Source organism: Carlito syrichta, unplaced genomic scaffold, assembly GCF_000164805.1.
Source record: "Carlito syrichta isolate Samal-C Ts95f unplaced genomic scaffold, Tarsius_syrichta-2.0.1 Scaffold65451, whole genome shotgun sequence".
Taxonomy (NCBI): domain Eukaryota; kingdom Metazoa; phylum Chordata; class Mammalia; order Primates; family Tarsiidae; genus Carlito; species Carlito syrichta.
The window spans coordinates 6,278-28,800 of NW_007009547.1; the positions used below are offsets into that span (position 1 = coordinate 6,278).

General features: G+C 38.3%; 1 protein-coding gene across 1 annotated transcript; it reads right to left on the reverse strand.

Annotated features, from left to right (window-relative positions):
* Positions 1–6,653: 6,653 nt before the first annotated feature.
* On the reverse strand, positions 6,654–8,251 carry TNKS (tankyrase). Its single transcript, XM_008051528.2, has one exon. It carries the CDS (start codon positions 7,486–7,488, stop codon positions 6,796–6,798), a length of 693 nt encoding a protein of 230 aa, XP_008049719.1. The 5' UTR covers positions 7,489–8,251; the 3' UTR covers positions 6,654–6,795.
* Positions 8,252–22,523: the final 14,272 nt, after the last annotated feature.

Sequence of the window (22,523 nt, forward strand, 5' to 3'; positions counted from 1 at the left end):
ACTCTGTACATCTCTTCACCTGTATCTTTTGTAATATCCTTCATCATCAACCAGCAAATAAGTAAGTTGTTTCCCTGAGTTCTGTGAGCCACTCCAGCAAATTAATCAGACTCAGAGTGGGGGACTGTGGGATCACCAACTTAAAACTGGTCAGTTCAGAGTCCCAGAGGTCCAGACTTGTAACTGGTTTCTGGGTAGGGGGGCAGTATTGTATGGGACTGAGTCTTCACCCTGTGGGATCTGAAATTACCTCCAGGTAGACAATGTCTGAATTGAACTAGAAAATGTCCAGCTAGTGTCCACTACTTGGTGTGTGAAGAAAATCTTCATGTTTAATCAGTCACATAAGCCTTCTCTTGATGATAGTTGTGGTGCTGTTAGAGCAGAGGGAAAAACAATTTGACAGAGGTTTTCCTAAAACAATGTCTAAAATGGCAAATGTTATGTGTATTTTACCATACAAAAAAATACAGCAAGTGACAAATTTAGAAAAGAGGTAACGTTTTAACAGACATAAAAGCAAGGAAAAGAACAAATAATAAAAAGTACAATTTGAGAAAGCATTTCTGAAATTTAAAAAATCTAAAACCATGTAAAGAAAAGGCATACTAAGTACCAGAGAAAATCTAACTAGAGGGACTAACAGTTACCATGCCATACTCTAGTAGAATACCTGGACTTTAATAAAAGGGAAAAAAATCTTTGGATAGCCAGGGAAAAAAAGACCAATGGAAAGAAAATCAGATTATCCTCAGACCTTCAACATTACAGTTTTTACCAGAAACAAATAGCATTTTAAACACTCAGAAAGAAAATGAGAACTAAAAGATTATACATCTAGCTAAACTGAGTTCTAAGAATAGAGCAACAATTGTTAGTGACATAAAAACCATTAGAATAGCATCAGTATACACTAAGAACACCTTAGGAAAAAAATTTGGAATTGTCATGAAAGACTTCTACATTAAAACTTCAAAATTAAAAATTGCCAGAGAAAATAAAGAAGGTCTAAATAATGGCCATAAATTCGAAGACTTAATATTGTTAAGATATCTATTTTCCTCAAATTGACCTGTAAACTCAACACAATCATAATCCCGATATAGATATAGAAATTGATATAGAAATTGATCACTGACTCTAACATTTCAATGAAAATGCAAAAAACCTAGAATATCCAAAGCAATCTTAAAAAAAAATTAGCTAAGTTGAAGTATTTACACTACACAACTTTAAGACTAACAACAAAGCTACAGTAATCAGGTCAACATAAAAACAGACATATGAACATAAAAATGATGACTGTTCACAGATCTAATTATAAAAGCTAAAACCATAAAGCTTTTAATAAAAAAGCATATGAAAATATCTCTGCAACTTGAGGAGAGGTGAAAGTTCTTATCCAAGGCATTTATTTTATGGTCACAGAAAGTAATAACCATAAAATAAATATGAAAATTTAATTTAATTTAAAACTTCTGCTCAAATGACTCCCCCCCATGAAGAAAATGAACCAGCAATCCATAGAATGGAAGAAAATATTAGCACATTTATCTGATAAAAGACTAGTATGCAGAATATGTAAAGTATTCATAAAACTCAATAATAAAAAGATAACCTAATAAAAGTGAAGTTTTCCCAGTTAAAAAAACGGGCAAAACTTGATTAAAGAGATATAAATGGCAAATAGAAACATGAAAAAGTTTTAAAGTCATTAGACTTCAAAGAAATAAAATAAATCACAAATAAAACCACAATAATATAGCCACATGTTCTCACCAGAATGGTTTTAATTAAAACATCTAAAAACATCAAATATTCTAAGATATAGAAAAATAGCAACTTTCATAAATTGCTGACAGTGTAAAATGGTAAATATACTTTGGGTCAAGGTGTGCAAGTTTCTTATAAAATGGGACACTCACGTACCCTAAGGCCCAGATATTCCCAATACCAGATATTCCCAAGAGAAAGAAAATCTATGTCCACAAAAATAAATTTTTAAGAATGTGCATAGCAGCTTTATTAATAATAGCCAAAACTAGAAACAGCTGAAGGGTTCATTAACTGGAAAGGGAATTAACAAACTATAGCACATTCATAAAATGAAACCTACTCAGCAGTAAAAAGGAAATACTAATACATGTTACAAAATCAAAAACATGCTGAGCAAAACAAGTTTTACAGAAAATGAGTAAATATTGGATGATTTCATCTATCTGAACTTCTAAAACAGTGGATAAATGAACAATGGTTGTCCGGAGTGGGGGGTTAGGTTAGAAACAGGGATTGAGACAAGGAGTGTAAGGGAACTTTCTTACGTTATGACTTTCTAGAAAGTCATAATTTGAGTTACATAGGTGTTTGCATTTGTCAAAACTCAGTGAATGTACACATAGGATCTGTACAGATTTTACATTAAAAGACAAATATTTAAACAAATACTGTACTCTAGATAACAATATGCATATATTTAGGGTAACTGCATAGATACCTACAATTTACACTGACATGCGTTAACAAAAGATAGACAGAAGAATATATGTACAGACAGATATGTAACAGAAATTCTATAGTATTACAATTTATGTAAGCACTCCTCTATTGTTGAACAATTGGCTTATCAATTTCTTACTCTTAGAGACACATTTACTTGTCATCTAACAAACAGCTAATATTTTCTTTAAATCACTTTATTCCAAAGAATGTTATCACTAAGACATTAGAAAGACCAGACACTTCACACATCTTTCTCACATCTTTCTAACTAAAAGTTCTACATGAGGCTTTTAAAAGAGGTACCTTAAGGAAAGTGTCAGGTTTTAAGAAAACACTAAGCAAAAGATAATCCAGTTTGTAATCAACAATTTTAAGTCTGAGAAGATACTTTTGAAACTAGTTGCTTTTCTTTTATTACTAAATTAGACCCTTCTTAAGTCCTGAGGCAGGAAATTTGCTTTAAAGCACAATCAAGGACCTTGACAATGAAAATTACTATAAGATTCCCACTCCAGGACTGAAGTATTCTAACTCATTTTCTGACCCACTAACAGGCAACAGTTTAGAGGACCTGGTGATTTTCACTAAGAACTACATTTGTACAGTGGTGAGGAAAAAGACAAGCATGGCCATGCTGGAAAATCAGAAGAGAAAGAATGAGCTGAACAACTTCTGTATGGTTAAATGTGTGTTGTAGTAGATACCACCCAAATCAAAAGAAAACAAAAAACTGTCATCTTTATTTGCTGGTTTTGAGACTAATATATCTCATATTACATATCATAATCCAAGTCATATATTAATTAACTTCCAGGAAGCCTATTTCAAAATTTCTTCAATTTAAAGTAATATTATGAAATCTCAGAATGTAACGCTTTATTAAAGCCTTAAAAAAAAGAAAGAGACCTAGTCTAAACTTTTCTATAAAAAGAGATCTTATCAGAATATACTAATCTTTTTGTAAAAAATATGTCACTACTAAGAACTGAACTAGGGAGATGATATCACTCTAAACTGGTACTATCTATAAAGCTTTTTGACTGCTATACTTTGAATAATACAAAAGCAGGGTCAAGGATCATATCTGTAGAAGAAAAAGTCTCATATAAACTCTAATAGTCAGTAATAAAAGAATGGATCATTTTGATATAGCCATCTTAAGAAGGTATTAGAAATAGTATTTTGAGAGCTTATATCAACAATGGAAATGGAAGATTTTGATATAATTATGGATAGGATGACTCTATTACTAATATAGTCTCAAAGCCATATTTTAAACAAATTATCACAATCTAAGAAAGGCTAGATAGGATTCTTAATTCTTCTCCTAGAAAGTATATAGTTACTCTTATGGCAATATAAATAAAGTCATAAGATTTAAATATGATTTCATACCACTTCTGAGATCTTTAAAAATGGTTTCATTTCATTCGATAAAATTGTAACATTTAAAAACAGAACTAAAGGCATTAGTTAACATTCTGCCTTCCAACCTTTGCTTAGCTAGCTTGAACTCACCTTTTTAACTCTGCTTAAAAAAAACTCTATCTAGAAAGATTTTCTTAATTGCTCTAAAACCAGAGTCCCTATTATATACTGTGACAGACAGTATAATGTACTTTTCCTATCTCTCCAGGTTACATACCTTGTAAGTTTTTGTTATTGTTATTTAGGTTTCCCCACAAAATTGTAAGCTCTGTGAAGGTAAGGACTGTCACTCCATAGCTGTGCCAGTATTTAACACTTGACCTATAAGTACTAAAATATCTGTGGAACAAACAAACTTTTTAAACTTTTCAATCCAAGGGATTGAATCAATTTCCTATCTTTAAAAAAGCTATTCCATGACAATTAAATGATTATCATAATAGCCAACTAATAGTCAACTGAGAATTAATTACTCAGCCCATATATGATAGAGAAAACAAGATTTAACAAAGCTTTAATATTATGCATACAAACATGGAAGTTAGCAAACTGACTACAGGGTATTATGTTTTTATACCATGAAGAGTTTTATTATTGTTGTCTGTTTTCCACAAAAAAGAAATTTTTTAAAGCCAGTTCAAGGTGAGGTTCTCAGAACTACAACTGTTTTACTATGTGTATTCTAGATTATCTAGGTATATATAAAACTTTGAAACAGAATAGAAAGTAACTATTAGCCGGGCTCGGTGGCTCAACCTGTAATCCCGCGCCGTTGGGAGGCTGAGGTGAGTGGATTGCCTGAGCCCACGGGTTCGAGACCCGCCTGGACAACCTGGCAGGACCTCATCTCTACAATAAATCAAAATGAGCCGGGTGTGGTAGCGCGCGCCTGTAATTCCAGCTACTCGGAAGGCTGAGGCGGAAGGATCGCCGGAGCCCAGCAGGTCGAGGCTGCGGAGGCCGGGAGCAGCCACTGCACTCCAGTCTGGGTGACAGAGTGAGACTCCAACTCAAAAAGAAAAAAAAAGAATAACTATTGTGACAAATAGAAGAAGTGATTTGGGAGACACACTATTTTATGTGACTAATTCTAAATAAGTTCATTAATACACAAATAAACATAACTAATTATCACTTGTTAGTGATTACTTGGTAGGGTAAGAAATAATTTGTTAAAATAGTCAAATTTGGAATAAAATATGCAAAAGTAAACAACCTGGGTTTTTTTATAAAATCACTTAAAACTTTAATTGGCCTAAATAAAAAGAAATACTATTTCATCTAAAATAAGCAAGACCCTTCAGCAAAAAAATATCTAGTTAGATGAAAGCCTGTTTATGATTCAATTCACTACATTCCTAATAATAGTGTCTATGTATCAAGAATGAATCCAGTGACCTAATAATGATTTCCTTTAAGTGTTTCTCATACCACTGGTCATGACCCATTAATGGCTCACAAACAGCATTTGCTAAAAATGAAATGGAACATGATATAAAATATCAGATTACAACACATGTAGTAACAGAAAGTACTATCTCCTGACACTTTCGATTTTGCTGCATATGTGTATGACAGTGTAAAATGTATTTCTAAGTACAGGTTGCAATAAAAAATATGTGAAAGCTACTCTCTTGTGTTTAAGCCCAATTACTACTTCTAAAACACTGCAAAAATTAGAATCTCAGCACTACAATATTCAAAGAAATGAAAAGTGACCTAAACCCAAGTAGAGAATGAATTGAAGGAGTGAGACATATTAGAAAGGTAGCAAGAAACTTAACAGAGGTTTTCTTTGATGTGCTATCTTTGATGTTTGTGTGTTGTGCTGTTTCATTCTGTGCCTTCCTGTTCTATTAGAATTTTATAATGTGTATATAATGTACATATTTCTAATGTACATAACATCATTGTCTGTATTTATTATCAGTAATAGGTATCTGGACAGTGAGATAATGACCTCTTGTTTTTAATCTTACATCTCTGTATTTGGTTTTTTAAAAATATTAGGTTTAAAAAAAAAAAGTAAACTACTTGGTCAAAAAAACCCGACAAAAACATAAAAGTAAAGTGTGGGGTCCAGAGTGAAGAAATTCACACTTTTAGGGGGAGAATTTTGGGGGGAGAATCAGTAAATTCTCACACAACCTTAGTATATGATTTTTGCCCCTAACAAAACTGAGGCAACTGAGACAAGGTAAATTGTCAGTCAACAAGGATTGGTGTTCACAACTGAAAGCCTATATTTCTGCCGTTATCCCCATAAGCATGCAAATGTTTCCAGCTGGTTCATATAGGCATATTTGGGGTTCTCCAACTAGACTGTAAACTTCTTGAAAAAAAACTTCTTTCAAAAACTTCATTTATATCTTTCTTTGGGTTACTAAGACTATACTAGATTCTTTTTTGTTGTTGTTGTTGTTTTTGAGTTGGAGTCTCAAACACTTGTTGAGTTACATTAAACATGCTTTGGTATGGACGTCCTAAAGAAACATACCCATGTAAAAACAAAATAAATTAGCAAAAAACGACAAAACTACTCTAAACGCTTCAACCTAACTTTATTCCTACACACTCAGAACTGAAAAAGTTTAAGTATAGCTACATCCAGAGACTACCAACTACACGGAGTTTTGGAATATACAAACAACACTGTGTAAACACTAAAGAAGGATTCCTTGTTTTCACACACACCCCACCACCACCACGCCCCCATCACCCAGGAACAATCAAAAGAAAGGAATCTCCGGTCTTCGGGCGAGGTGTGGAAGAACAGTAACCACGCCCCCATTTTGTCCCATCACGATAACCTGTTTTCTTTTCCTAGCCTGACCCCAGCCCCCAACCCCCAAGACCTTAATAAAGAATTCAGAACAAAAGTCTCTGACCTGCAGCGAAGTGCAGGGGAGAAGACTTCCGGCCAGCCATGTCCTTTGCATTTACGTTTGCCGCGTCCACCAGCCTCTTTACCCGGGACACGTCCCCATTGCGACAGGCCTCCAGCAGTTCCCGTAAAGCCCCGCTCACTGCTGGGACCCCTGTCCCAGGTCCCGCTGCCCCAGGCCCCAATGTTCCTGTGGTACTAACTCCAGCCGCCTCGGGGCTCTCCGCCAAGCTGGATCCAGGCGAGGATGGAGAGGAAGATGAAGAAGAAGTCGGGGAAGAAGAGGACGACGGTGAATTGTTACTGCCACCACCGGCTGGGTTGGGAGCGACCCCAACGGCAGATGAAGCAGAAACGGCCGGGACCACGGTAGCGGTGGCGATGGTACAGACTGTGCTGGTGGTACTGCAACAGCTGGTACTGTCAACCGGGTCCGGGGATCGGGGCCTGTCGGGCGGATCCCTACTGCCATCCCCCTCCGGCAGCGCTAGGCCGTGCCTCGGGGAGGCGAAGGGGGCCAGGCCACCGGCCGTGGGGGAAGCTGGGGTGGTCCCAGGGGCCAGGCCAGGGCTGAGTGGTGGGGGAGGTGGCGGCGGCGGTGCCGAAGCCCCCGGGGCGGGCAGGAGTTGTTGTTGATGATGGTGGTGATGATGCTGAGAGCGACGCGACGCCGCCATCTTCGGACTCCCCCAGCACTGTCACTGCGGCAACGGCCCCACCGCCCGCCCTCACTTCCGACCTCTGGACCAATCAGCGTCCAGCGCACAGGAAATGATGCCAGCTGGGATGGGCGGGGCCAAAGAGAAGGAGGGAAGTATTGGGAGCTCAGAGAACAGCCAAGGAAGGGGGCGTGGCCTTCTCCCTGAGAGGCGGGTTGTGAGATGCCTTGGCGGGCAGGCTGCAGGAATTTGAATGCTGAAACCAGCCTCTGCCTAAATGGGAAATGAGAAACTTTTCCTGCGTTTCTTACTTTGAGGCTTCATACCTTAACCTGCTCTGCTCTATCGCTAAGTCTCAGTCTTATCTTGCTCCAGAGCCACCTACTGAGATGTTGGAGTCTCAATGCAAGCAGAGAATGTTTATCAAGTGTTCTTGTCTGAAAAATGGAACTAATTGTACCGACCTCACAGAATTGTTAGCGGGATTAAAAGAGCTAACATATGTAAAGCAATTTGTCAATAATACGTAACTATAATTAGCCCATTGGCATCTTTTAAAATGCAGTCTTTCTTTTCCGAGTAACCCCTTGGTCTCTGGTTGCCTTCCTATAAGTTTTCTCACTCTATGTGCTTTGTTAATTCCCCATTTTAAAATAGTGATTCAGATCGCCAGGATTGGAATTCCAGCTCTACCATTTACTATATAAGTTTCACCTAGCTATTTCACTACTCTGCGTCTCAGTTTCGCCTCTGTAAAATTGAAACGGTTCAATAAAGGTGAAACTATTAAAAAATATTTTCTATTTTATCACCGCTGTACTTTTATTCTCACCCTAAGCTCAGCTTAACTAATTATAAATATGTTCCTTTCTTTTGAATTTTTTTTAGCTTAGCCTTTCACCCTACTTTCCAAACTAAGATAAAAACCTGACTGCTGTCCATCGCTCAACTTCAAATACCTTTTTCAGCAACTGGTTTTTCTTTCTTTCCCCTGCCTATTTCTACTTTTTCAATCTTCCCTCAAAAGAGATGTGTTCATGAATGGGATAATCTCAATGAGGTCTCCATTTCATACCCACTGTTCAATAGTAAAGTAGGTGCTATAGATATATACACTAACAATACTGTTAAACAGATGGAGATTCTGCGTCCTAAGAGAAACAAGATTTAGATGAGTCAAGCAAAATATTAAACCAGGTGATAAATTGTTTCATGTGTCCATTATTAAACATAATCACTGAGATGTAATATTCCATTTAAATAAATAGATGAGTTTATTTGGGATGACCAAATAAATACAATAAGATCAGGAACATAATTAGTATTATGAGTGGCATTTATTTTCATCTAATCTTGGGTTACAGATTGTAACTTTTAGCATTAATCTGTCTTATAAATTTGTGCCATTGTTCACAGTAGACACCTGACAAATTGTGTAGCTGGACAGGAAAACTACAAATAGTGTGGGTAAAACTTAGTCCACAACATTCTTCTAGTTTTTAATCTTAACTTCTTAAAGTAGAATACAGAGAACCATTGAGGAATGGGGATGAATCAACATGAAGTGTTAGATGTCCATTGCACATCATGTGTCCCCTTGACCATGGCCTTCTCCCTGAATAAAAGGAATGAAAAATATCTCATCTGGTCTCCCAATGACCAGTTACTCATAGGTCACAGAAAGAAGTATTAATATTCAGGCTTATTAAAAAATGCATCTGGCCGGGCTCAGTGGCTCAGCCTGTAATCCCAGCACTTTGGGAGGCCGAGGTGAGTGGATTGCCTGAGCCCGCGGGTTCGAGACCTGCCCGGGCAACTTGGCGAGACCTCATCTCTACAATAAATCAAAAAATGGGCCGGGCGTGGTAGTGAGCGCCTGTACTTCCAGCTACTCGGAAGGCTGAGGCAGAAGGATCACCGGAGCCCAGCAGGTCGAGGCGGCGGTAGCCGGGAGCGGCCACTGCACTCCAGTCTGGGTGACAGAGTGAGACTCCAACTCAAAAAAAAAAAGCATCTATTGTGTCTGTTTATTAGTACAAAAAAAATAAGAAATCTCTGATGGATAGAGGTTTTTAAAAACTAAATTGCCTGAAACTATTCTACTGGTAAAGCATGTCTGGAAAAGCAGTCAATCAATTGGAAATTCCTTTTTCCCTCGTCCAATGGAGAATAGTAAAAGTACTTAACATTAAGTATTTATAAAGTTTGGGTTTAAATGGACTTATGTTGAACTCTAAATATAAAAGGACAGCTGTCATTACCTAATCTTCTATGGCTAAACACAATTCCATGAGGGATGCACTATACCACAGTCAAAAGAGCAAAGCTTGGAGTCAAAGAGACTTGAACCTGAATCATATCTCTAGCAATTATTAGTTGGCAATCTTGGTAGCTATGCTACAGTTCTGTCAGCCCCAATTTTTTATTTTACTGTAGCATTGTCATGAGGATCAAAAGATCAAATGTCTTGTAAACTATCTTATGGGGCAAACATAAAATGTTAACATGAACTCACAGCCACGATTGATAGCTTTCTTTTCACAACTTCCTTTATGACAAAGATAGGGACTGAATATAAATATCCACCATTTTGCACATAACAAGAATCTTTTTTTTTTTTTTTTTTTGAGTTGGAGTCTCACTCCGTCACCCAGGCTGGAGTGCAGTGACACGCTCACAGCCAACCCAGCATCGACCTGCTGGGCTCAGATGATCCTTCCACCTCAACCTTCCAAGTAGCTGGAACTACAGGCGCGCACTACCACACGCAGCTAATTTTTTTATTTATTGTCAAGATGAGATCCCACCAAGTTCCCCATGCTGTTCTCAAACTCTTGGGCTCAGAAACTCCCCTCACCTTGGCCTACCAAAGTGCTGTAATTACAGACTTGGGCCACACACCTGACCTATAACAAGAATTTAAGTAAAAAAAGACTGTGTTTCTTTCCTCGTCTGATAATTCAGGATTCTTTATAAGCCATATCTCCAAGAACTGCTGTTGAGGATCCCAGTTGAATCTTATCACTTTCAAAATGCTTTCACAAAAATCATATCCAAGTACAATAAAAATGTAAGCACATTTCAATCTCATGCCATATTGTTGTCATAAAAGAAAAAGCCACCAACTCAAAGGACACATTCTGGACTATGTTCTGATGTTTGTTTTTTTCCCCATATGGGGAGAACATGGACACTCTTTGAAAGTTATACACTTGTAAAACATAGTTTCTATATTTCAATTAGACTTGATATGTTATTCCATTCATATATTCCCATTGATATGCTTTCAGGTCCAAGTTCACTGGTAATATTTCAGATCTACTAAGTACAGTTATTCTTCAATGCCTCGTGCACTGCATCATCTGCAAATTCACTAGTACACACCAGAGCTGTAATTTGGCTGAAGCTCTGTCATTGCTCTACCTCAGTCTTAGAGAAAAGATAAGTTATTTTTATGTCAGAAATGCTCATAGTGCCAAGGGCCCAAATTTCTGTATTACATTCTCTTATCTGAAGTTTAATCTAGAAACCCATGCAAACCTTTTCTTGTAAAGCTACAGGTGAGCAAAAATTCCAGTAGCTGCAATCATGGTAAACACACCATTATCAGAGAAAGTTTTGTTAGAAGAAAAAGCAAAACAACGTATTAATAGGAAAGTTGCAATAATTTAAACTCTCCTGTGTCGCACCATCTTAGCAACCCCTCACTGAAGTTTTCAGTTTCTTTATAAGATATCTCTTACATACCAGGGTCCTCTGGATGCTGCTCCTGAGACGTCTGTAGCCTGCCCTGTGATAACTTGGGTTTTCTCCAGCTATGGTCTGTACTCTTAGGAGTGGTCAGTTCAAATGTGAAGTGTTAGTACCAGACAGTGCCAGAAAGTGCAGCAGTATAATATAGTAGTTAAGAATGTGGATTCCGCCCATAGACTGCTTGGATAAGAACCCTAGCTTTGTCACTAACTAGTTGTATATGATTAAAGGATACCACATTCTACATTTTAATAGGATTGAATAGAAACCTATTTGCTGTGCCAAAAAAAAAAAAGGTAAACAAGCTTTCCCACCAAAAGTGTTCATTTCCTTGTAAGCTTCTGCCCCAGAAGTAATTAAAATAATACGCAAATACCCCATTAAGGATTAGCATATGGCTACCTCACTCAAAAGCGATAAACACCTGCCATTCCCCAAAGTAATAAACATGTTTAGAAAAGTTCCAAAAAGTTCTGGAATGTAATAACTAGCCAACAATGCATATAGAATGATGCAATGGCTTATGTAAATGGATATGGCCAATCAGAATAAGGCTGATGAAACTACAAACCAATAGACTGTGGGGTACACCCAAAGTGTTCAGATTTCTCAATCAGAACATGGGACCACTTGCCAAGCCTCAATGAACATAGATCCCTACCACTGCCCGAGGGGTTGTGACTTGCATTGTTGGTTGTCACTGACTGTGACCTGCCTGGGCAATTTGGCGAGACCTCATCTCTACAATAAATAAAAAAATTACCCGGGCGTGGTAGCACGCACCTGTAGTTCCAGCTACTTGGAAGGCTAAGGCGGAAGGATCGCCGGAGCCCAGCAGGTCGAGGCTGCGGTGGCCGGGAGGGGCCGCTGCACTCCAGTCTGGGTGACAAAGTGAGACTCCAACTCAAAAAAAAAAACAAAACAACTTACCTATTGTGTATAATGTTCAGTATATGGGTGATGGGTACACTAAAAGCCCAGTCTCCAGGATTATGTAATATACCCATGTAACAAAGATGAGTCTAAACTAAAATGTAAAGAAAAAAATTGTATAACCCAGGATGTCGTTTAACCTCTCTGTAAACCCATCTTCAAGATAGAAATACTAATAGTTGTTATGATAAATAAATGAGTTAATATACGCCAAGCACCTAGAACAGCTTCTCATACATAATAAATGCTATGTAGGTGTCACCTTTTATTATTATCATCAAGAACTGGGGAAGGCCTCTAGTATTGGATTTTAAGAAGTTACCCGACAGCCATGACTAATTCTGTCTGCTCAACAAAAAGCCAGGTCCTTTTTACCAATAATGTTACTTAACCTCTTCTTTTACATGCTTCTTCTTTTGCTAAACAGGGTCTTACAGGAAGGCCTAATAAGCTTAGAAATAGAAACAACCTCTTGTATTTGGGGAAATGCAAATATTCCCCTCTGACTGTAGTCAGGGTATGGGAGAAGTGGAAACTCTGCAAAGGAAACTACCTCAGCCTAGAAGTTGACAGGTTTCTCTCAAAAGATCCTACCCCACAGTGCTAAGACCACTGTCGTGTGTAAAACCACCACAGCTGTAGAGACCACCTTAAGCTGCCAAACCACCTTCAGCCATAGTTCCTGAAATCCCCATGGTCCAGGATGTTTGAAGAACTTTCCCACAGAAGATGAACTTACAACCACATAAGTGAGAAGGCCAACATGTAAGAAAAACAGCAAATTCAACAAATCAAAGACTACAGGTAAGAGAGCAATCCAAACTTTATTTTTTAAATCCATATTTAAGGCTTGTGGTAGGCAAAGTAATGGCACCTCAGTGATAGCCATGTCCAAATCTCTGGAAGCTATATATGCTACTTTACATGGCAAAGTGGATTTAATGTCTCAGATAGAATTATGGTTGCTAACCTCCTGCCTTTAGAATAAGATTTTCCTGGATTATGTGGGTGGGCCTAATGTAATCAATCATAAGAGTCCTTTAAGGTACAAGAGGGAGACAGAAAGGGAGACTGAAGTGATAATCATGTGAATACTCATCCAGCCAGTGCTGCCCACAGGCCAAGGAATGTGAGCAGTCTCTACAAGATGGAAAAGATAAGGAAACAGATTCTCCCCTAGAGCCTCCAGGAAAATAACTCAGTTCTGCCAACACCTTGATTTTAGCCCAATGAGACCAATGCCAGATTTATGGCTGTGGAACTGTAAAATAAATGTGTGTTGTTCTAAGCTACTAAGTTTGTGATAATTTGTTATAGCAGCAATAGAAAGTTGATACAGGGTTTCTTTGGAGATCAGATGGTATGAAGCTACTAGTCTATTTTTACACATGGCAGTAGGCTGAAGTTACATCATTTCTGCCACTTGGTATTGCCAGAGGGCAATTATTCTCCATCATTTCTTTTGTTAATTTAATCTTGCTGGCTTTACTCAGTTAAGGGACTGGGTCTATTTATCCCCTATTGCTGCTGTAACAAATGGCCACACATGTAGTGCCATGAAACAACACAATACAGATTTATTCTCTTTCAGTTCTGGGGTCAGAAGTTTACAGTCAGTTTTACTGGGCCAAAGTCAAAGTGTCAGTAGTGCTTGTTCTTCTGGGGCTCTGAGGGAAGAATCTGTTTTCTTGATTTTTTTTTTTTTCAGCCTCTAGTAGCTGCATATATTCTTTGGCTTGTGACCTCTTCCTCCGTCTTCAAAGCACGTCACTCCAATTTTTGCTTCCATCACATCACCTTTTGTCTGACTCTGGCTCCTACTTCTCTCATAAAAGATCAATGTGATTACATTGGACCCACTCAGATAATCCAGGAAATCTCCCCATCTCAAAATCCTTAGTTTAATCATATCTACAAGGTCCTTTTTGTCATATAAGGTAGCATTAGTGGGTTCCAGTAATGAGGATGTGAGCATCTTTGGGGGCCATCATCCACACTACTACAATGAGAATGCCAAAGCATGCCCTCTATGAAGAGGAAAGAGATCTGCCCTAGGAGACAAATTTGGGTTTGTTTAGCACATGGAAGGAGGAAGCAGAAGACAAAGATCCATCTACAATCAGAGAATTGTAATGGGATCAATGCTGTTCTACTGCAGGGGTATACCAACCTCTAGCCACGTGTGATAATTTAGTCCACAGGGACTTTTATCAGCTTCCACAAGACATCATACTGGTTTATCACAATGATGACATTATGCTGTTTGGACCTAGTGAGCAAAAAGCAGCAACTAGTCTAGACTTACTGACAAGACATTTACATACCAGGGGGTGAGAAATAAACTCAACAAAAATTCAAGGGACTGTACTTCAGTGAAATTTCCAGGGGTCCAGGGTCATGCCAAGATATCCCTTCTAAGGTGAAGGATAAGTTGCATATGGCACAATACCTAGTGAGCCTCTTAGAACTCTGGAGGCAACATATTCCTTATTAGAGTGTGTGACTCCAGCCTATTTACTGAGTGACCCCAAAAGGCTGCTAGTTTTGAACTGAGTCCAGAACAAGGGCAGGCTCTGCAACAGGTGCAGGCTGCCATGCAAGGTGCTCCACCACCTGGGCCATATGATCCAGCCAGTCCAATGGTGCTTGAAGTTGCAGTAGCAGAAAAGGATGCTGTTTGGAGACTTTGGCATGTCCCTCTAGGTGAATCACAGAATAGGACCTTAGGATTTTGAAGCAAAGCCCTGCCATCCCCTGTGGATAACTGCTGTCCTTTTGAGAAACTTGCTTGCAACTAGGCTTTAGCAGAGACTGAACACTGACCCATGGTTACCAAGTTACGAGTCCTGCACTGTCCATCATGACCTGGGCATTGTCCGATATACCAAGCCATAAAGTTATGCATGCACAGCAACGCTCCATCATCAAATGGAAGTAATATATTAATATATGAGATCAGGCTCAACAGGACCTAAGGGCACAAGTAAATTACACAAGGAAATGGCCCAAGTGCCTATTGTTCTCACTCCACTTACCTTCTCTCTCTCAGCCTGAATTTATAGTGTCATGGAAACTTCCCCAAAATCATTTGACTGAGGAAGAGATAAGTTAAGCCTGGTTTACAATTTGTTCTACATAATAGGAAGGCACAGTCTGAAAGTGGATACCTGGCAGCACTACAGTCACTCTCTGGGACATCCCTGAGGGACAGTGGCGAAGGGATATTCTCTAAGTGGACAGAACTTCGGGCAGTGAACCTGGTTGTTCATTGAGCTTGGAAGGAGAAATGGCCATATGTGTGATTATATACTAATTCATGGGTTGTGTCCAATGGTTTGGCTGAATAGTTAGGGACTTAGAAGGAACATGATTATAAAATTAATGATGAGGCAGTCTGGAGAAGAGGGCTATATATATATATCTGAATATGCCAAAAACATGAAGACATTTGTATACCATGTGAAAGCTCAGCACAGGAGGATTTTAATAACCAAGTGATTGCACAGGATAACCCATTCTGTGAATAACAATCAGCCTTCTTCCCCTAGCAACTCTTGTAATTACCCAATGGACTCATGAATAAAGTGATCATGGTAACAGGGATATAGGTGGTACATGGGCTCAGCAACATGGATTTCCACTCACCAAGTTCTACCTGGCTACAGCCATTGCTAGGTGCCCAGTCTTACAACATCAGACACCAAAACCAAATCTCCAATATGGCACCATTCTCTGGGGTGATCTCATTGAGCCACTTCCATCATGGAACAGATGGTGTTTTATTCTTATTGAACTAGACATTTGTTCTAGATATGTATTTGCCTTTCCTGCATACAGTGCTTCTGCCAAAACTACCATCTGTAGACTTGTATGATATCTTATCCACTGTCATGAAGTAAGCGTTGTAATGTGCATTGCTTTTGATTTAGGAACTCATTTAACAGCAAATACAGTTTGTCAATGGGTCTATTGTCATGGAATTCACTGATCTTATCATGTTCCCCTTTATCCTGACACAGGTGTCTTTATAGAGCATCATGATAGCCTTTTGAAGAGACTCAGTTACAGCACCAATTAGGTGGCAATACTTTGCAGAGTTGGGGCAGTGTTCTACAGGAAGATGTTATATGCTTTAATTCAGCACTCGGTATATGGTGTTGTTTCTCCCACAATCAGGATTCACAGGTTCAGGAATCAAGGGGTGGAAATGGGAGTGACACCACTCACTGTTACCCTTCATGACCCACTAGCAAAATTTTTGCCTCCTGATCCTGTGATCTTATGCTCTGCTAGTCTAAGAAGTCTTAGTTCTAAAGTAAGGAATGCTTTCACCAGGAGACAAATTAATTATTCCACTGAACTGGAAATTAAAACTGCCACCTCAACACATTGGACTCTTCATACTTATGAATTAAAAAGAAGGAAGTTACTGTACTGGCAGGGATAATTGATCCTTATTACTAAAGGGGAATTGGGCTGCTATTACAAAATGCAGGTTAGGAAGAGAATATCTGGAAATATAAGCGTTCCTTTAGGGAGCCTCTTAGTACTACTATGCCCTGTGATTAAAGTCAGTGAAAGAAACTACAATAGCCCAATTCACACAAGGCTACTAATGGTCCAGATTTTTCAAAGATGAAAATTTGGTTACTCCATCAGGCAAAGAACCATAACCAAGTGCCTGTTGCGGGCTGTGGAAGTATGGCTAATGGAAGAAGGTAGTTATAAATACCAGCTAAAACTACTTGACCAATTGCAGAAATTGGGATTGTAAATGTTATGAGTATTTCCTTTTTGTTATAAATATGTTTATATGTATATATTCTTTGTTTTCTTCACTCTCCTATCACTTTATCATCTTACATAAGATGTGTTAATAACAATTAACTTTGACCAGCCTGGGAAACTTGGCAAGACCTTGTCCTTACGATACATCAAAACAATAGCCAGGCATGGTGGCATATGCCTGTGGTTCCAGCTACTTGGAAAGCTGAGGCAGAAGGATCACCTGAGCCCAGCAGGTCGAGGCTGTGATGGCCATGAATGTGCCACTGCAATCTGGCTTGAGTGACAGAATGAGACTCAGATTCCAAAAAAAAAATAATAGTTACTTTATGTCATAGTATTTAAGTTCAAGGATGTCAAAGAGAAGAATGAACTGAATCTCCAAGGACTTTGCATCCGCTTCTGCAGAAAGGTTTAGCACATTTTTGGCCATACGTAGTATAATTGCATCATGTAAGGCAGGAGTATAACTTTCTTATTGTCTTTATTTGGAGATTAAGTATGGTTTAAGGAGACATATGTGGGTGCCAGGTTAATATGGGGTGGGCTGTGATAGTTTTATGTGTCAAGTGGGCTAGGCTATGGTACCAAGCTATTCAATCAAACGATAATGTATTGTTGCTGTAAAGGTACTTTGTAGGTATTTTAACATCAGCTGACTTTAGGTATAGGAGATTTTCATCAGTAATATGGATAGTCCTCATCTAATCATTTGAAAGGCCTTATGAGCAAAACTGAAGTTTTCCTCAAGAAGAAGAAAATTGGTTCCAAGCTGTGTCATCAGCTCCTGCCCAATAATTTTCAACCAGCTGCAGCCTACTCTATAGATTTTAGACTTTTCAACCCCAAATTTACACAAGCCAATTGCCTGAAATAAACATATGTTCTAAAATGATCTAAAATTGATGTGGTAACGGCTACACAACTCTGTGAATATACTAAAAACTACTGAATTAGACACTTATGGTGTATATGGTATACCAAGGACATTTTTAAATGCTTTTAGAATTTCTTGAATGTAAAATTTAAAGGTTATTTTGCTTAGTTGGTTTGTTGTGTTGTTTTGTTTTGTGTTTTGGAGTTTGTGTGTGTGTGTGGTTTTTTTTAGCTTGAGTACGGTGGCATGATCACAGCTCACCACAGTCTCAACTTGCTGGGCACAGAAAATCCTCCAGCCTTAACCTCCTGAGTACTGGAACTACAGGTGTATGACACCACACCTGATTAGTTTGTTTACTTTTTGGAGAGACGAGGTCTCACTATACTGTCCAGACTGGTCTCAAGTGATCTTCCCACCTCAGCCTCCCAAAGTGTTGGAGTAACAAGTGTGAGCTACCACGTCCAGCCTTAAATGTTATTTGTATTAATTTAGTGAACATTGAAATAAAAGTACCACATGGCCTTGTAAATTAGTAGTTCATATATTAAGTTATAATCTTTACACATCTAATAATTTCCTTGGAAATGTTTGACAAAGAAAGATGAGGAAAATTTAAAACTCCTTAAAAGTAGGGGTTATCTATCACCTTTTATTTTTCAGAACATAAGTTCTCACAAAGAAAGAGATTGTTAAATCATATTTTCTCTATGGCAGAAAATCTTAGAATTTACCCTAAAGAAATGATTTGTGAGAATAAAACCAAATATTTTTAAAGTAGTATTATTTATAATAGTGAAATCTAGAAGCAATATAAAAGACAAGCAGTTAGAGACTGATGATTCAAATTGGCATTTAATTTGATAAAATCATACAGTTCTGTTAAAAATAACAAATATAGAGAATATGTAAATACATGGAAAAGTATTTACAAATGAATGTAAATCTCATATATTGTTCCTCTTCTTTCATTATGAGATGGCAAGAGATAGTAGAAAGAACAGGCTTTAGTGTCATATTTTTGTTTGAGTCTTGATTTTCCCATTCACGTACTATTTAACTTTGGCAAATTATCTGAGGCTCAGTTTTCCCATCTGCCAATGTGCATATTAATAGATAGGGTTATGTTGATGAATCAGTGAGTTAACACATATAAAATACAAAAACAGAGGTTGGCACATAATAAGCCTTCAATAAATATTAGCTCCCTTTTCTTTGCTTCCACTAATAAAAAATTTGAATATAAAATGGAATATATACTATAAGTACAACTTTGTAAGAGATTGTAGCTGGTTTATTGTGATAATGGTCCTAACTAGTGGCCGCCTATATTTGTACCCTTTGCTCTTTAAAAGATAAAAAGGAAGAAACAATCATTATAAAAATGATATTTAGCCATAGAGGAAAACTGTATTTAACCTAAAAATCCAAACCTTAATAGAACCTAAAGGGAAGAATTGAATGAACTGTGCAGCTATGAACTGAACTGTTGAAATTTATTTGTTGAAGCTCTAACCTCTGATATGATGGTGTTTGGAGATGGAACCTTTGGGAGGTATTTGGGTATAGATAAGGTCACAGGGGTGGGGCCCTCATTATGGGATTAGTACCTGTCTTAGTCTATTTGTGTTCCTATAAAGGAACACCTGAGGCCAGGTGATTTATAAAGAAAAGAAGTTTATTTGGCTAGCTATTCTTTACGCTGTACAAGAAGCATGGAACCAGCATCTGTATCTGGGGAGGGATCCAGGCAGCTTTCACTCATGGCAGAAGATGAAAGGGACCTGGTGGCATGTGCAGAGATCATATGGCAAGACTAGAAGCAAGGGGAGTTGGGGGAAGGTGACAGACTTTTTAACAACCAGCTTCCAGGGGGAAATAATAGAGTAATAACTCACTCCTTATTGCTAGGACAGCACCAAGCCACTTATGAGGGATCAACCCCCATGATTCAAACACCTCCAATTAGACCTCACCTGCAACACTGGGAATCAGATTTCAACATGAGGTTTAGAGGGTTAAAGATCCAAACTATAGCAGTGACCTTATAGAATGAGACACACCCTCTCTCTCTCTGTCATGTAAACACACCAAAAAGAAGGCATCCTTCTGTAAGCCGGAAAGAGAGCCCTCACCACAACTCAACCATTCCAGCATTCTAATCTTAGACTTGCAGCCTCCAGTGAGAAATAAATTTGTTGTTTAAGCCCCCATCTACATGATTTTTTGGTGGTATCTGAGCAGGCTAATACATGTGCAGAAAGTGAATTGACACAGGATTTCCAGTAGCATTTATGTTCTTCATAAAGATGAGAATAGTGCAAAGGAAAATAATGACCCTAAAAACTAATAACAGGAATTCCAACCTTAGCTATAGAATTGGTAATAGTAGAAACAAAAGGTTAAAAAATATTGAAATTATAATCTAGAAAATTAAAGAAATAGTCTTTTGTCCAAACGATTATTTCAGCCTTGAAGTATCACTTAATCCCTGGAATATGTATTCAACTACCTACTCCACATTTCTACTTGTGTGTGCAGAGGCGTCTTGAGTTTAACATATCTATAACCAAATTTTGAAAAACTTTTATTTTGAAGATGTGGGGTACAATTCAGGATTAGGTATACAAGTGGACATTGTACAGGTAAAGTTTGGGCCTCCCTTTGGTCAACACTTTACCTGGTTTGAGATCAAACCTTATTGATGTGTCCCCACCCCCACCCAGGCAGTATCCCGCTACTGACAATCCCTTACTTATAATATATGGTAAATGTTCCCGGTCCATTTATGAGTGAGAACATGTGGTACTCTGCTCTTTATTTCTGAGATAGATCACTGAGTATTGTAGATTCTAAATCCATCCAAGTTGCTGTGAAGTCCATATGTTTGTCCTTCTTTATGGCTGCATAATATTCCATCATGTATGTATACCACATTTTATTTATCCAGTCCAGTTTAGATGGGCAACACTGTTGGTTTTATGTTTTTGCTATTATGAATAATGCTGCAATAAACATGTGTGTGCAGGTATTTTTTTTGTAGAATGGTTTGAGTTCCTCTGGGTATATTCCCAATAGGGGAATTGCTGGGTCATATGTAAGTTCAATTTCTAGTTCTTGTAGAAATTGTCACACTGTTTTTCGTAGAGACTGAGCTAGTTTGCATTCCCACCAGCAATGTAGAAACGTTCCTTTTTCTCCACATCCTCAGCAGCGTCTATTGTTTGTTTTATTCATGATGGCCATTTTTACTGTGGTTAGGTGGTATCTCAATGTGATTTTCAAATTATTCTTTATTCCTCTCAAAATTTGCTTTTATCCTGGTCTCTTCCATTTTATTAAGTGGAATCATTCATTCACCCTTTTAGCCAGGCCAAAGCCCTGTCATCCTTGCTATCTCTGTCTTATTCCCTAACATCCTCCATCACAACACATCCACAGCTAAGTCATCAGTAAGTCCTGAAAACTCAATTTTGTAAATACAGTACAAATATTAGACTATCTTGCCATTCCTTCCACTCCCACTGTAGTTCAAGTCACTAATACCACATACGTGGACTAATGTTATAATCTTCAACCTTACCTCTGTGCTTTCATCTCTAGTACCACCCCCTCCAGCCCAACCCATTGTGCTTTTTGTAATAATATGAAAATTAATATGTTTTAAATTATGATATACAACATACACAGAAATTGCACATAAACAAAATAATTTAACATGTAGAGTAGAAAAGAAATTTCTCAGGAGGGTGTCATCGCTGGGACTGCGAATTCTGGCCCTCATGAAAAAGGGATGGAGTGCTCCCATTTTCTCTCTTTCTAGAGACCATTCAGAGAGTTTAATATGTGAACCATGAACCCTGAAGTTTTCTGATGATAGTGAACTGATTTGCGCCAGGCTTCTGAGAAATTTAGGATGAGAGGTTTACAATAATCACTTGAGGTAGCTGAGCAGAAAAAGACATGCTGGGCTGCACTGAGATGGGGTGGGGCACGGGTCATGGTTATGCAAATATTTCTCATGAGGCAGAAACTGGCCTGAGGGATAAAGAAAGTTGATCTGGAGCTATTCTGCAATCTGTTCAAATGCATACTATCAGAAGGTAGACAATCAGATTACTAGAGACAGAAAACGCAGGCAGGCAGCCAGAGGAAAATATAGGGAATTGAGTCCAATCTTCTAAGTGGAGCCTCTGAAGAACCCACAACGCAACCCTCAAAACAAAGTCAATTTTGATTATCTATCTTGCCTATAGTGAGTCAGTTTTAAAACATCTGCCATGCTCAAAAAGAACCAAAAAGTAATACTTGTTCTATCGTTTACAACTTCTTCCCCTGCATTAATCTTGGAGACATCAGAATCCATATTCACTGTTTTAGTCAAGATTCTCCAGAGAAACAGATCCAATAGGATATAAATATATATGAGGAGATTTATTATAGGAGTTCTAGACCTGCCATCAGCAAGCTGAAATGCCAGAAAAGCTAGTGGTATAATTCAGTCCAAGTCCAAAGGCCTGAGAATGCAGAAACTGGAGTGTCAATGATGTAAGTCCCTGACTGAGTCTGAAAGTCTGAGAACCAGAAATGCCAATGTCTGAGGCAGAAGAAGATGAGTGTCCCAGCACAAATGGAGACAGTGAATTCACACTTCCTGAATTCATCTTTTTGTTCTATTCGGACCCTCAAAAGATTGGATGAAGCA